This window comes from Grammomys surdaster, unplaced genomic scaffold (assembly GCF_004785775.1).
Source record: "Grammomys surdaster isolate TR1022 unplaced genomic scaffold, NIH_TR_1.0 219, whole genome shotgun sequence".
NCBI classification, from domain to species: domain Eukaryota; kingdom Metazoa; phylum Chordata; class Mammalia; order Rodentia; family Muridae; genus Grammomys; species Grammomys surdaster.
This window is the reverse complement of record NW_021604664.1, coordinates 2,113,488-2,129,393: the sequence shown is the minus strand read 5'-3', so window position 1 is coordinate 2,129,393 and position 15,906 is coordinate 2,113,488. Positions and strand designations below refer to the sequence as shown.

The 15,906-nt window shown below is 51.3% G+C and overlaps 2 protein-coding genes across 5 annotated transcripts; both read left to right on the top strand.

Annotated features, from left to right (window-relative positions):
• Nucleotides 1–7,229, top strand: Uap1l1 (UDP-N-acetylglucosamine pyrophosphorylase 1 like 1). Of its 2 annotated transcripts, XR_003712093.1 has the most exons (10): nt 22–358; nt 602–806; nt 1,002–1,177; nt 1,416–1,588; nt 1,690–1,883; nt 2,280–2,420; nt 2,921–3,106; nt 3,667–3,733; nt 4,084–4,868; nt 6,938–7,229. XR_003712093.1 is itself a non-coding variant. In XM_028772844.1 (9 exons), exons 1-9 carry the CDS (start codon nt 70–72, stop codon nt 4,174–4,176), a joined length of 1,524 nt encoding a protein of 507 aa, XP_028628677.1. In that variant the 5' UTR covers nt 1–69; the 3' UTR covers nt 4,177–5,665. The 2 variants fall into 2 exon arrangements, 1 of the variants encoding a protein (XP_028628677.1); XM_028772844.1 differs by lacking the exon at nt 6,938–7,229 and having other exon boundaries at nt 1–358; nt 4,084–5,665.
• A 3,100-nt stretch (nt 7,230–10,329) lies between these two features.
• Dpp7 (dipeptidyl peptidase 7) lies at nt 10,330–15,190 on the top strand. 3 transcript variants are annotated; one of them, XM_028772841.1, is made up of 13 exons: nt 10,330–11,109; nt 11,181–11,294; nt 11,370–11,509; nt 11,606–11,769; nt 12,277–12,412; nt 12,486–12,567; nt 12,673–12,839; nt 13,010–13,070; nt 13,573–13,691; nt 13,783–13,933; nt 14,069–14,133; nt 14,506–14,576; nt 14,692–15,190. In XM_028772841.1, exons 1-13 carry the CDS (start codon nt 11,013–11,015, stop codon nt 14,858–14,860), a joined length of 1,536 nt encoding a protein of 511 aa, XP_028628674.1. In that variant the 5' UTR covers nt 10,330–11,012; the 3' UTR covers nt 14,861–15,190. The 3 variants fall into 3 exon arrangements, with proteins under 3 accessions (XP_028628674.1, XP_028628673.1, XP_028628675.1); XM_028772840.1 differs by having other exon boundaries at nt 10,331–11,109; nt 13,783–13,939; XM_028772842.1 differs by lacking the exons at nt 13,573–13,691; nt 13,783–13,933 and having other exon boundaries at nt 10,332–11,109.
• The last annotated feature ends 716 nt before the right edge of the window (nt 15,191–15,906 follow it).

The following is a 15,906-nucleotide window of genomic DNA, read 5'->3' as shown; positions in this document are numbered from 1 at the left end:
CTGGCCTGGTCTCGTGACATTGGTCAGAAAGTCACGAGTATAGGCTGAGCCTGCAGCTGCAGTTGCAGTATGGCCTCGGAGAGGGACGTACGTGCACAGCTGCAGCACGCGGGCCAGGATCACCTCTTACGCTTCTGGGCGGACCTGGCTCCAGAGCCTCGAGCCGCGCTGTTAGCCGAGCTCGCCTCCTTGGAGGCGGACGCGCTGCGGGAGCACTGCCAGCGCGCCTCCGCCGCCGGCGCGCTAGTCCCGGGTCCTCTGCCGGACCTGGCGGCGCGCCTGCAGCCCCTGCCCCCAGAACGCGTGGGCAGCGCAATCCGTTGCGACCAAGAGACACGCTTGCGGTGGGAAGAGGAAGGTAGGCAACGCCGAACCGGGCGGGGACTGGGCGAGCGCTGGCCGTTGAGGCCAGAAGAGTTAGTGCCTACGGGGGTCGGGGTAGTGGAGGCGGAGTGGAGGGGACGGACTCAGGAAGTGCTGCGGGGAGTGATTTGCCTTGCAGCTCTTTGCTCCTGCCTTTAGTAGAACGGAAGTCGTGCAGCAGCAGTCTCAGTATGGTTCTCTAAAGTGAAAGAGGGCTTTTCTCTCGCCTCCCCTCCAGGTTTCCGACAGATTGCTCTGAACAAGGTGGCTGTCCTGCTGCTGGCCGGTGGGCAGGGCACTCGCCTGGGTGTCACCTACCCCAAGGGCATGTATCAAGTTGGGCTGCCCAGCCAGAAGACCCTGTACCAACTGCAAGCAGAGCGTATCCGGCGTGTTCAACAGTTGGCTGACCAGCGACTGGGAACCCATTGCACCGTGCCCTGGTTTGTCCTCCGTGCCAGTCTCCCAGAAAGACCCCACTCCTAAATGACCCCACACCAAGACCTTAGACTCAGTTTTAGCACTGCCCTAGACGGAGCCCGGTGCTTGCCCTTGAGCCCCATCTAGACCTGTTCCTGCCACACTTAGCAGACTGAGCTGACTCCCCTGGAAGCAGCTCACTGCTAGGCCGTTTACAGGTACATCATGACCAGTGAGTTTACCCTGGGACCCACAATCAAGTTCTTCAAGGAGCATGACTTCTTCCACCTAGACCCCACTAATGTGGTGCTGTTTGAGCAGCGTATGCTGCCTGCTGTGACCTTTGAGGGCAAGGCCATCCTGGAACGGAAAGACAAAGTTGCCATGGCCCCAGGTATGACCTACACCTTGGACAGGGAAAGGTTGCCCCTCCCGGGCCACAGAGTCAGCTGTGGGTCAGGAGGCCTGACTCCTAGGTAAGATGTACTGGGGCAGGCTATGTGGCCCCAGCCATGTGGCCCTGGCCAGTTTGGAGTCTCGGGCTCTTGGTGGTTTGTGTTCCTGCAGCATTTACTAGACTGAGCTTGATCAAGCCCGAGTCCATGGGTAGCCCATTCCATTCTCCTTTGTAGACGGCAACGGGGGCTTGTACTGTGCACTGGCAGACCATCAGATCCTGGAGGACATGAAGCAGCGGGGTGTGGAGTTTGTGCATGTGTACTGTGTGGACAACATCTTGGTGCGGCTGGCTGACCCAGTCTTCATTGGCTTCTGTGTGCTTCGGGGAGCAGACTGTGGTGCCAAGGTGAGCACCAAGCTTCCCTTTTTCTTGGCACTTGGCTCTGCCTCTTGCTAAATCCCATCCTCCTACTCCCAGCCCTCTGAGTCTATGCCCGGTGGTTGCAGGTGGTGGAGAAAGCGTACCCTGAGGAGCCAGTGGGTGTGGTGTGTCAGGTGGACGGTGTCCCCCAGGTGGTGGAATACAGCGAGATCAGCCCTGAGATTGCTAGGCAGCGTGGTGCTGATGGGAGCTTGCTCTACAACACAGGCAATATCTGCAACCATTTTTTCACCAGAGGCTTCTTGGATATGGTCACCAGGTATATGGCAGCAGGTGGTGGTGTCCCAGACTGAGCTGAATCTAAGAATGCCATAGTAGCTGGAGCTGACTTAGCCTGAGCTGGGCCACTGCTGGGAGTGGCAAGGGGTTGAGTGGAGAGAATTCCTGTGTTACTGTGAGCATGCTCTGTGCGTCTCTATGAGGCTCTAGTCACAGCCCTCTCTTGTGGATGGCCCACCTCTGCCCTGTCATTAGCATGGGCAGCACTGTGGCTGGTGTTTCCTGGCTTTTGGCCCTGGGGAAGCACAGAGAAAGCCTGTGTCCTTCCCAGAGATATAGCTAGGTCCTTGTGCTGCTGCAACTGCTGGGTGTACAGAAGTGAGGACATTCCAAGGTGCCCTGTCTAAGCCATACCCTTTTCTCCTCTTGCTGCCAGGGAGTTTGAGCCCTTGCTGAAGCTTCATGTGGCCGTGAAGAAGGTCCCATACGTGGATGAGGAGGGAAATCTGGTAAAGCCGCTAAGACCGAATGGGATAAAGATGGAGAAGTTTGTGTTTGATGTGTTCCAGTTTGCTAAGTTAGTGGTGGCAGTCACTTATTTTTCTCTTCTTCCCTTTCTCTGTTCTGGGATGAGTTTAGAGGTCCAGCAGGACAGTAGGGAAGTGGCAGCTTGGTGAGAAGTAGGCGGGGTGGGGGAAAGCTCAGGGACTACAGGTCAGTTGTTCTCAGGGAAGTCCAGAGGGTGTCCTTGTCCTGAAAACAAGAGCAGAGGGAGGGAAGATTGGACGTTCTGAAAGGACAATCACACACACACACACACACACAGAGATCAATCTCCATAGTTCTGACCCATGGTCAGGTTTTGGAGTTGCTGGGTGGGTCTGTCCTCTTCCTCTGGACATGTGGCAAGCGAGAGTTGGAGGATAAGGTTTCCTAGTACCTCAGGAAAGTAAAGGTGCTTTTCGTGCCTGCAGGGGCCCTCCTAGATCACCACATCACTGAACTCAGAGAGGTGTGGCCTCCCCTCTCCAGCCACTGGCTGGTGTACAGGGGATGATGAGCCCTTCTTTCCACCAGGAACTTTGTGGCCTTTGAAGTATGTCGGGAGGAGGAGTTCTCCCCTCTGAAGAATGCTGACACAGCTGACAGGGACAACCCCTCCACCTCCAGGCGAGCCTTGCTGGCTCAGCACTACCGCTGGGCTCTGCAGGCCGGAGCCCACTTCCTGGATGTACACGGGGTCCAGCTTCCAGAACAGTCTGGGTGAGGGGCCCAGGTTAGCCTGGGCAGCAGTATTCTCATCCTGGGGCCCTGTTGATGGTGCCACTGTCCCAGCTGGCTTCTGACCCAATGCCACCCAAATGCAGACAGCTATATTCCTAGCCAGTGACCATTGGCCCAGCTTCTTAGTCTCCGGCTCTGCTCAGGGAACCAGGAGGGTAGGTCTCAAATGCTCCCAAACACACTCTCATAAACTTTGAAGATGAGACCTAGGCCTAACCCTCAAGAGACATGGAGAAGTCTCCTCAGGACAGGAAAGGAAAAGGACCTTTGGGTGTCTGTCTCCCCTGTTGTCATTCTGGAGCTGCAGGTGGGCCTGCCTGTTTGAGCTCTAGGCAGGGTCCCTGGGTAATGATTTCTTTAGCTAGGCCAGAGCCTGGCAAATGGCCATGGGTTTAGGCTGTGCTGAGGGAACAATTTGTGGTGGAGGTATACTGGTGCCTGGCATTCATGCTAGGCAGGTACTAGTTCCTGTCCTGAGGGAGCTGGGAGGATCCCCGCATTCACTTGAGAGGCAGGTGCTGACTGTTGCTTTCTCCTAGCTTGCTCCCAAATGGAGACCCTCCAGCTGTCTGTGAGATATCGCCCTTGGTGTCTTACTCTGGAGAGGTGAGCATGTAGTTCCCATTCAGGATTTCATGAAGTTTGGTTTGTGTGAACCAGAAGAAAATGGGAGAAGCTAGCACTGGGGTAGAAGATTACCTACAGTTCAGTTGGCCAGTGAACTTTTGTTCAAAAGTGTGAACTTTTGGGATGTGGTGGACTGAGGGATCTGGGGGGCCTTTGGGAGTCTTAGAGGGGATGGGATACAGGAAGGAATCAAGGTCGAGACCAGGACTTTGGGGAATCTTCCTGAGGGAGAGACACTAGCCCTGTGCTATCCCTCCCTGACACGACAACACTGGAGTGCTGTTTCAGAGAAAAGTGCACACTTAACCACTGTAAGCCCTTGTTTATAGGGGTTGGAAATGTACCTGCAAGGCAGAAAACTCCAGTCTCCATTCATTCTGGATGAGGACCAAGCCATGCTGCTGCAGCCACAGGAGTGCTAACCTGCTTGTTCCCGGGCTCTCTGGCCGTGGGGTTCTATAGGGTGGTGATACAGCTCTGAGTGGGGTTCTGAGTGGATATGCTAGCCTGCAGGACGCCAAAGCAAGTGTGCTAGTTGACTTTGAAAGGTTGGGACCTCTTGGAGTTCCCCCCAACCCCCCCGTGGACTCTGGTTGTTTGTGTGTGTGGTTTTTGTTTGTTTTGTTTTTGCCTCCTTGCTGGCTCTGGGGCTTGGCTGAGAGGCAGGGGCTTAAGTTTGGAAAACGGGGCCAGAAGAGGCTTCAGGGTCGGGGCAGGGGGTTGTCTAAGAAGTCACGTGAGATGCCTTTCTAGCATGTGCCCTCCCAGTGCACAGGCCAGCCTCATGCTCAGCAGACAGTGAGCTGTGTCTTATGGGGGTGTAGACAGCAGTACCCCTAGACAGCAGAATCCTAACTGGAGTAAGGCTGAGCATGACAGGATCAGAAGCCTGATGCCAGTGGTTAAGACTGGGCTGAAGAACTCTGATCCGAATACCTGAGATGAAAGATGAAGTCTCCTGCCTTCCTAGACCTCTCCCACAGCCTGAGTCTCCTAGTCATACCTGCAAGTGGGCCTGGCTTCTGTGTCCTGAGTCATGTTCTCCAAGAATGAGAGATCACACTGTTGCCTTCTGCAACTGATTTTGACCCAGACAGGAGCACACCTCATTTTGGTAAGTTTCTTTTCCCAGAGCTTCGAGGGGAAGCTCTGGGATGGAGATGTAGCTGCCTGTGTAAAGTAGTGCTTGGCTGTGCTGCCCAGCCTTGTTCTCGCACTGACTGTACCTCCTCTAATTCACGGCTGTTTTCCCATGCAACAAAATGACGACACCGGGCTTTCCCCTGTAATGTAATAGTGGTCAGGACAGGCAGCCTGCTCTGCAGCCACCTACCCCAAGATGTACGGGCTCCTCTCGTTCCCATTGGCCTTCCCAGAGGGTCAGTGGGAGGAGTGCATTCACCTTTTGGTGTTGAAGCAGAGGGAAGATCAGGCCTGCAACCGCCATTGTTGGACCAGCATGTAGAAGTCAAGCTGAGGTTTTGCTGGGCTCTTGTGGTCGTCTTGCTGTAGACCTCAGAAGCAAATGGTGTATCTTGGCACCTTCTCTTATTGTTCCACAGGCAAGCCAGGGCCCCTGGGGCAGGCGAGATCAAACGGATGGAGATAAAACCCCTAGTCTCCTCTTGAGTAAGCAGTCAGTTGAGTAGATTCTGGAAAGGACTAAAAAATTTCAAAGAAACCTCCATGTTCTCCACCCTTTTCCTTGGTGATTGTATCTTACACGATACCAGACTGGGGGTGACAGAGGTGTGGTGTTTCAAGATATATGAATGTATTAGCGTACCCCGCATTCAATCGGGATGAATAATTGTCCCCTCAGCATTGAGCTCTCCTTTAGGCTACCTCTCCACAGTCACACCCCACCATTCCTAGCCTGTATTATCCTAAAAAGACTACTGACTTTTAGAAGAGTGGACATTTTTATTTTCACAGGTTGGACATTTGGAATAAACCCAGGCTGCAGGGGTTGGTGGGCAGGGTCATGTGCATCTCAGGCTGGCCTTGAATTAGCTACACAGCAAGGCTGACCTTAGACCTCTGAACATCCTGACAAGGTGCTGGGTTTATGGGGTGGTGGGAGTCGAGGCCAGGGCTTCATGTGCATGGTAGGCCAGAGCTCCAGCCTCAGATGCAGTTTCTCATGGCATACAGAGGTGGGAATGGGTGGATACAGGGGACAGGCCTTTGGGAACAGGAAGCTAAGAAACCCTTCATGCTTCCACTCAGCTCTTCATCAGGGGTTCAGGGAAACCCAAGACATAGGACACTCCAGGAAAACCTCTGTACCAAACCTATGGCTGGCACTCCCCTTTTTGATAGGTTCCTAATTTTTCAGTGACTGTAGAAAGCATCACCTGAGGGCTGGGACCAGTATGTGTGGGAAGATAGCCAGTAGGACACTAAATGTGACGACGGGGGTGGGGGGGGGTGGGGTGAGGGGGAGACCTGAGACCAATAGGGTTTTCATATTCAGAGAAACCAAAGGCCAAGTAGGCTTGCCATAATGGGGCCCTTCAGGTACCCAGAGATGCACAGCCAGGTTTCACATTGTAAATATATAGTTGAAAACTGGGTGTGGAGGCACAGCCTTTAAATCACAGTCCTAGGGAGGCAGAGGCAGGCAGATTTCTTGAGTTTGAGGCCAACCTGGGAGTGCCAGGTCAGACAGTTACATAGTGAGATCCCGTCTCAAAAACAAACAAGCCATGTAGTCGGACCAGAAGCGAACATGAGCCAGGACATCCTTACTGCATAGTGCTGCTTTGCAGGGTTCAGCATTGGCTTGGAACCATGTGTGAAGCAAACCTAAATGGTTTGTTTTAGAACATAGATCCTGGCCGGGCGGTGGTGGCGCATGCCTTTAATCCCAGCACTTGGGAGGCAGAGACAGGCGGATTTCTGAGTTCGAGGCCAGCCTGGTCTACAGAGAAACCCTGTCTTGAAAAACCAAAAAGAAAAAAAAAAAGATAGAACATAGATCCTAAGTCCGTGGGGCCTCGAGTGAACTTCCCTGTTACGTCCCTTACCCACAAGGGTTTCAGGAAGGGCCTAGCAGTGGCCTTAAGTGTCTAGCCATATTCATCTTATGGGGAAGCAGGCTGGGCCTGTTCTGGCTTCCTCTGTGTAGAAGACAGCAGTCTTCATACTGAGCCTTACATGGATTCACCCCATTTTATACAGTAGAAGCTGCTGTATGTGTATCTCAAGTACCCATCAAACTCATCACCTGTCAGAAGCTCAGCCCAGAAAAATAATCGGAGCTAAGAACGTTGCTTCCACCTGGCCTGCTGTGTGGGCCTGCTCTCTACATCTGTCCTTCCTGCAGCTTTGAACCCTGAAGCCTCTTTAACCTTTCTTAGGCATTCTGTGACTGACATCATTGTATGACACAAAGTATGTAATCTGAGTTGTTGCTGTTAGTAATTGAGGTTGGAATGTAATAAAGGAACCCATGTTTGCTAGTGGTCATGATTACCAAGCAAAATCAAAAGTGCTCAGTGAATTATAGGCAGCGAAATCACAGTAGCTTGTGAATTTATGGAAAGACATAGCATGGAGGTCTGTGTTACTGGCTTGGCTTGTACTTGATCGCTGCTGTGATCAGCCGATTCTATTCATTAGAAAAGGAATCTAGCAAGCCTGGTGTGATAGCCAGGCATTTGATCCCCACAGAAAAGCAACCATAGAACTTAGAGCAGGGGTGGATAGTTAGGAAGGAGGACAGGACCCAATACAATTTCTTTCTTTCTCTCTTTCTTTCTTTCTTTCTTTCTTTCTTTCTTTCTTTCTTTCTTTCTTTCTTTCCTTCTTTCTTTTTGGTTTTTTGAGACAGGGTTTCTCTGTGTAGTTCTGGCTGTCCTGGAACTCACTCTGTAGACCAGGCTGGCCTCGAACTCAGAAATCCACCTGCCTCTGCCTCCCAAGTGCTGGGATTAAAGGTGGGCACCACCACCGCCCAGCCCAATACAATTTCTAAATCTTTAGGGGTCATATGATCACCAGATGGTAAGTATCAGTCAAGACAATTATGGCAGTAGTGAGTGGTGACACCTGGATCTACACAAGTGCACTATTTGGAAACATGACAGCATGTGATAGTGCTAGCCTGGCTAAACACTGGACTGTATAAACCATCAGCATTTCAGAGGGCTTAACAGTGGAGCAGCGTGAGGAAGTAGAACTGGTAAAAGATCCTGTCCACACCTGCAGGAAGCAAACTGCATGCAGTGGTCATGATTACCAAGTAAGCTCAAGAGTGCCCAGTCTTGCCTATAATCCCAGCACTTGGAAGAGGCAAGAGGGCTATGAGTCTGAAGCCAGCCTGGGGTACTAGGAAGACTCTGTCCTAAATACACAAAAATTTCATAATAGTGCAGATTTGTGCCATCTGATCATGAACCAAGTGGTCTACACAATTTCGTTTCAGTTATAGTCTATAAAACTGCATTACTTCGAGGCCAGCCTGGTCTATAGAGTTCCAGGACAGCCCGGGCTATACAGAGAAACCCTGTCTCGAAAAACAAAACAAAAAAAATGGAATTTCTATGAACCTAATCAATATACATATAAAAAGTCTATTTTGTTGTTGAGATAGGGTCTCTGAATGGAGCCCTGGCTGGCCAGAGACTTCACTGTCTGCAAACTCGTACAGAGGCACCTGCCTTTCCTGAGTGCTGGAATCAAAGGGTGTATCACCACACTTGCCTCTTCACATTTATTTGAGAAATACCTTTGACCGACTTACGGGTCATTAAGACATACAGGATTTCTATCTGGAAAAGGGCCCAAGAGATCCAGTACAACTAGTGATGTGATACCTTTGCTCACTAGGTAAAACTGAGCCCCAGGAAAGGAAGAGGTCCAAGTGGTCGTCAGAAAATTTGTTACCTTGATAGGATACACAGCAGTGACACTGGCTTCAGTGTCAAGCAGGGATTCTCACATAAGACATACTTGCCATAATTAATTCTGAGAGAGCAGAATATATCCTTGCCAAAGCAAGGTCTGTGTGGTCCTAGCACTTCCTAGTGAAGAACACCAGCCTCAAGCCTCTCGGACAATATGGACGTCGTTGGGCAAGGTGCTCACTGCACAAGATGCAAAACTCACTACAGTCAAAATCCATGACTGAAAAAAATTACAGACTCGTAAGCAGTGATGAGTGGCAAACCCCATGGTTATAAGATAATTATAAGGTGAATGGCAAAGACCTAAGGTCACACCAATATTGGAAACAATTACAAGACCTCTACCTATCCCCTAAAATAACATCAAAGTAACAGATACCCGTATATCCAAAGGATAATTTAGGAACAACGAACTACAACAACCATCTGCAATATAGCTTGGTAGAAGAGTGCTTGTCTAGGCTTAAGCCTCTGCACTTTGCCAGTGTGGTAGTACATGCATGTAATTCCAGGATATGTGAGGCACAGACAGGACTGCTGCAAGTTCAGGTCAGCCTGCTCTATATAGAAATACCTGATATAAATAAATCGGTGGTTAAGAGCTTTGGCAGCTTTTCCAGAGTACCTAGGTTCAAATCCCAGCCCCACAGGTGGCTCACAACCACCTAACACTACAGATCTAATTAAGCACCCACTTCCGACCTCCGTGAGCAGTGCATAGACATGGTGCACAGACAGACTTAGACACAGGTAAAACAGCCATTTCATAAAGTAAGACATTTCCAAAGTTAAAAATGCCCAAGTAGATGTGCACTCGTGAGAAGGGAGAGGGAAAGGTGCCTAACTCAGACACTGATAGCTGAATACACCTGTCCTCTTTAAACTCATGGAGGGAGAGTTGGCTCAGACTTGCTGCTTTTGCAGAGGACCCTGGTTTAATTCCTAGTGTCCATATGGTAGTTAACTGCAGTTCCAGAGGTTTCAAAACCCTTCTCTGGACCCCAAGGAAACCAAATATGTATGTGGTAATACATACATGAAGGCAAAACACATAAAATAAATGACTAATTCCTTTAAAAAAGGAAGAGGATGACTTACAGAAAATTCCCAAGATACCGAACCCTAAAAAAAAAAAAAGGAGAAATGCGTGATAACAAAGAGCTGTGTGTAATGCCACACAGCAAAATGCCATTTCTGCATTCAAAGGACATATGGGAGTGGGCTCTGCATAAACAGATGACAGGCAGGGGCCATGAAGTAACATGGCGTGAACTTCAAAAGGAGATTCAAGGCTAGGAAGAGTGTGAAGTTCCCTGACTTTTTAAATGCAGAATCCCAGCAGATACACAAGCTGCAGGTATGTCTTACTGGGCAACACAACAATGAAACCCTTCAAAATATGCAATAACAAATCTAGACAGCTACACAGCATTAGGAGTTCCCTAATCTGTGGCACAGCATTCCACAGCTCTAGGTTGTGTGTCCCACTGAACTGTGGCCATGCTGGATGGACATATTCCACCCATGGCCAGGTCAGACCAAGTCACCAACTTCTGTGGATGTCTTTTCTCTTTCAGACCTGGGACTGGGTGTCAGAGAGAAAACTGGTTCTTCTCTCTGCACGCTCCATGCCAATGAGGTGGAGGGCAGCTTCCAACAAAAGCCCTGCCCCTCACCCCCCCACCCTTCTGTTTGGGCTGTGGGCATAGTACCAGCAGTGAGGAGAACAGAGCAGCTCAGAGATTCCCAGATACAACTCAGATAAGTCCAGTGTCCTTTCTCAGAGACACTGTCCCTCTGCAGCAACCCCCTACCTGCCCAAGGGCACTGTCTGAGGGCAGACAGAAATGTTCTAGTTTTCCTGGCTCTGTAATTATGAGCCTGACTGGGAGCAGAGCTGTCATTTTGGCCGAGTACATGATGGTGATGCTCCAGCCGTTTTCAGTGCCCAGGGCTGAGTGAGCTCTAGCAGCCTGTGGAATATGTGGGGCCTGCAACTTCTAGGGACTTCAACATCCTGCAGCATCCTTGTGTGGGAGGACCCTCCCTTCCATCATCTTGCACTCAGCAGCTGGACACTTGGGAGACCATATGGTCTTGATGAGCCTTAGCCCTCTCTCTGCTTCCTGGGACTCCACAGTAACCATCTCTGTGGAAACAAATAGGAGCCCAGAAATTTAGATCGAAGAACCCGGAAGCTGAAGAGGAAGAGTAGGCTGGTCCTCCAATTAGAATCCAGTCACAGTAGGACAACCCCGCCAGGCTGTCACACGTGATGTTGCCCCGCCCAGTGTGTCTGTCATGTGACCAGGGTCACATGACTGCCAGCGCCAGGCTCAGAATCAGGCATGAGCTTCCAGCGATGTGTCCCTGTGGACCATAGGGTCCCTTCCTGGGTCTTGATCCTGCTACTGATACTGGGACTGTGCAACCTCCAGGCCAGAGGTGAGTGCAGACCCTCCTGACCCTCCTGGATCCCTGAGGATCCCTTCCTGAGCCTCTGCACCTCCCCTCAGCCGACAGAGTTCTAGACCCTGACTTTCGTGAGAATTATTTTGAGCAATACATGGACCATTTCAACTTTGAGAGTTTCGGCAACAAAACCTTTGGCCAGCGGTTCCTGGTGTCAGGTGAGTGCTGGCCCCACAGCATGATCCCTAATCTGCTTATCCCTGGACTTATGAAAACCCATATACTTCCCATAGATAAGTTCTGGAAGATGGGCGAGGGGCCCATTTTCTTCTACACTGGGAATGAGGGGGATATCTGGTCCTTTGCTAACAACTCTGGCTTCATGGTGGAACTGGCAGTCCAGCAGAAGGCCCTGCTTATCTTTGCTGAGCACGTAGGTACCTGGACAGTTAGTTCTTGGCAGTCCCTGAGTTGAGGGAGGTGGGGAGCACAGAAGCAGTGGTTAGCCATCCCTTCCTGCTTCTTGCAGCGGTATTATGGGAAATCGCTTCCGTTCGGTGTGCAGTCCACACAGCGGGGATATACACAGCTGCTGACTGTGGAGCAGGCGCTGGCCGACTTTGCTGTGCTGCTCCAGGCCCTGCGGCAGGATCTTGGGGTCCAGGATGCCCCCACTATAGCCTTTGGAGGGAGGTGGGTCCTTGATCTCCTTTCAGGACAGATCTGTCCCCACAGGAGATTACCTAGAGTCCTACTCTTGCCCCACTGTAACGGCTCCACCCTGTTGTACCTCGTGACACCCTATACAAGGAGGGCCAAAGAGATGTCTCTTACATTCTCTACGTCCTCTGCCTAGCCCCATACATCGAAGCTTTACCTCTTCCTGGAAGCCCTTCTTGAGTGGATCTCATAGGCAGTGTATGCTATGTCGCTCACACTAGTGGGACACTTCCTTCTGATTTTGTCTCAGCAATGTCTTTGCTGGGCGAGGGCAGGGCACCCACAGGTGCCTTTTCCCAGTGAAGGCTGTATCTGCCTTGGGCCTGGGATCAGAATGTGTGGGTCTGACAATTTCAGGTCCTTTTTTTCCCACACTTGGGAAAGAGTAGCCTAGGCACCTCAGCCTGGAGGACAGTGAGGCTGCTGGCCCTGAGTCTCAGGCAGCTCCCCATAACCATAATCCTGTTCCCTGTCTCCCAGTTATGGGGGGATGCTGAGTGCCTACATGAGGATGAAGTACCCCCACCTGGTGGCTGGGGCACTGGCAGCCAGCGCTCCTGTTGTAGCTGTTGCAGGCCTCGGCAAGTCCTACCAATTTTTCCGAGATGTCACAGCGGTGAGTGAGGGGACTTAGGTAACCCAGACCAGTGCAGGAATGGCAGCAGCAGCAATCTTGGTCTCTTCTCCAGGACTTTTATGGCCAGAGTCCCAAGTGCGCCCAGGCTGTGCGAGATGCCTTCCAGCAAATCAAAGACTTGTTCCTCCAGGGAGGTGAGGAAGTCCTTCCTTACCTATTGCCACTTTGAGCGTTCATCCTTGCCCTTCACATTTGCCAGCAGTTTCCTCAGCCTTTTCTTCTGGCCTCTCTCTTCCCAGCCTATGACACCATCAGCCAGACTTTTGGTACCTGCCAATCAATTTCCAGCCCAAAAGACCTGACTCAGCTCTTTGGATTTTCCCGGAATGCATTTACTGTGCTCGCCATGATGGACTACCCATACCCTACTGACTTTCTAGGGCCCCTTCCTGCCAACCCTGTCAAGGTGAGGTGACTCTCCCTGGGTGCAGGACCCAGTGCTAGCCTGGTCCAAGAGCCTTGTAGCTACCTGCTTTTATGCCATCAGACACTATTCTGCTGTTGTATAGACTAGCAGCCCTGAACCACACTCTGTGAAAGGAGCCTCTGCTGAGATATTCTGCTGCCCTTCTCTAGGTGGGCTGTGAACGGCTGTTGAGTGAGGGCCAGAGGATCATGGGTCTACGGGCACTGGCAGGTGGGTCTACTTCTTGGCCTTCATTGGGTAAGAGTGGCAACTCTTAACAGTGACACAGGGCTGAGTAAGGAAAGGACCCATATCCCTGAACTGGGGCTTGGCCTGGTAGGCTATTTGAGATGTAGTATGGGACTCAGTACAGCTTTTGATATGACAGACCTGTGTTTTAGGAACTGGACATATGCTGAAGTGAGTAGCATGACTTCCCAGCCATCCGAGGAATGGGCATAGCTACCCCTGAGGATTGCTATGGGGCCTTTGGAGTCCCTAGCCACTAAGCTCTGTATGCCTGTTCTGCCCTGTTGTGGGGCAGGCTACTAGGGGTAAGGTAGTGCCCCTGGGCTGTTGAAATAGCCAGGCCAGCTAGTGGCACATGCTCCAGACTCCAAGTGCTTACTTCACTGTGCCATATGTATGTTAGCCTTCCTTCCAAGGTGGGTGGGGAGTGGCCTGAGCATGTACTAGCTGGCTGGCTCCTGGTCCCAGCGCTAATCCTATCCAGGGCTGGTCTACAACTCCTCTGGCTCGGAACCCTGTTATGACATCTACCGGTTGTACCAAAGCTGTGCTGACCCCACTGGCTGTGGCACTGGCTCTGATGCCAGGGCCTGGGACTACCAGGTTTGTGGACATAGAGGAGCTAAACTGGCAGGCATAGGGGTTGGGTGTGTGGCTTGCCTGTCTGACTTATTTCACTGTGGGGTACCTGTAGGCTTGTACGGAGATCAATCTGACCTTTGACAGCAACAATGTGACAGACATGTTTCCTGAAATCCCCTTCTCTGATGAACTCCGCCAGCAATACTGCCTGGATACATGGAGCGTGTGGCCCCGGCCAAACTGGCTGCAGACCAGCTTCTGGGGTGGCGGTAAAGGGCTGGGTTGATTGGGAAGGATCCTGTCCTCTGTCCTGAGCTGGTTCTACAGTGCCCAAATGCAGCTCACAGCTTTAAAACTCATACTGGATTCCTTACCACCACTTGCTGTGTTCCTTTTAGACCTTAAAGCAGCCAGCAATATCATTTTCTCCAACGGTGACCTAGACCCCTGGGCAGGGGGTGGGGTAAGTGCAGGCCTGGCAGCTGCCAGCCCCATGTAGGTATTCTTGCCAATGCTTGGACTGTGTTGCCAGGCTCCTCATAGAACCTTGCCTTTGCAGATTCACACTCTGGTTCATCTGGCCATTGTTGCTTCAGTCCTCATCGCCTCTTCTCTTTTGGGTTGCTTTTTTCCCCTCATCATTTAACGTAGTCTAACATCTGGCCCACCACTTCCACCTTTCCTTTCCAATGGAGCTATTTGAGGCTATAAGCTCATTATTGCTTCAGTTGCATCCCAAAGACCGTACTGGCATCCACGTCAGGATGCAAGGGTGGGAGAGAGCTTGCCTACCCGTGGCTTAAAGCACAGGCCACATGCCTCATTCTTCCAACAGATCCAGAACAACCTGAGTACATCAGTCATTGCTGTCACCATCCACGGGGGAGCACATCACCTAGACCTCAGGTGCAGTGTAGTGGAGTCCACCTCTGGGCCAGTGTTGGGTTGTGAGTTAGATGGGCATGAAGCTCACCCTGTATGCTTGCCACATGAGTGTCCCCATTCCTTATCTGCTTCTTAGAGCATCTAACTCAGAAGACCCCCCATCTGTCGTGGAGGTGCGTAAGCTGGAAGCTACCCTCATTCGTGAATGGGTAGAAGCAGCCAGACTAAGGCAACCAGCAACGCCACGGTGGCCTGGGCCTAAGAAGCAGCACCCTACGCCGGGCGGTGGTGGCGCACGCCTTTAATCCCAGCACTCGGGAGGCAGAGGCAGGCGGATTTCTGAGTTCGAGGCCAGCCTGGTCTACAGAGTGAGTTCCAGGACAGCCCGGGCTATACAGAGAAACCCTGTCTCGAAAAACCAAAAAAAAGAAAAAAAAAAAAAAAAGAAGCAGCACCCTTCCAGCTAAGATGCAGCAAAACCCACAGATCCCTTGTTTTATGTGAACAGTTGTGGCATGACAGTTTGCCTTACATCTTATAGACTGTCCAGATCCATGGTGGTTTGTCTAAGTTGGATTTCAAGCAAGGCGCTGGTGGTGGATAGACAAAACCGAATAAACATATGTTGATGTGTCCTTGTCTAGTAGGATTCATGTGTGGAGGGGTGAGATACTTGGAGATATGTTCTGTACAAAGTAATACACTGTACACAGCCTGCTGAGACCAGTTAGACATTTAATTAAGCAGAGACTCCAGCTCTCAGGTTTCCTGCTTCAGAGGAGGGAGGGAGGGAGGGAGGGAGGGAGGGAGGTCTGTCTCGACTGGACATCAGCCTCCCCTCCTAGGACCATCGCCATGCTGTCTGCTTTAACATGGCACTCAGCTTTGTGGACATCTACTCAGTTATTCTGATCCACAGTGACAGTTGCTGTCCCTTTGACACCAACCATATCTCCCAGAATACATCTGGGAGAGGAAGGCAGGAGATGGAGAATACACTTCTCAATTGCTTAGGCCTCGACCACAGCCTGAACCTGTCCACTCACAAGCCTATGGGGCTCCTGGCACAGGAGGCCAGCACAGGGAGAAGGGAACATCAATGGGAAGGGCCACAACTGATGGGGGGCTGGGGGCACAGCTTCTAGCCATGAAGACGAGACCTAAGGATATACTACCAGCCAGGTCTTTCTTTGTAGTCACCTTTGGTGTTAGAACTGGCTAGGAGTACAAGTGTTTGACAGGAAATCCCCAGAGCAACTACTGTACCTCAGAGGCACAGGATGGCTGCCACTGAGATGCTCTGAGCTGCAGATGAGGAGTTAGCATGTCAAATCTCCAGATCTTGGGGTGT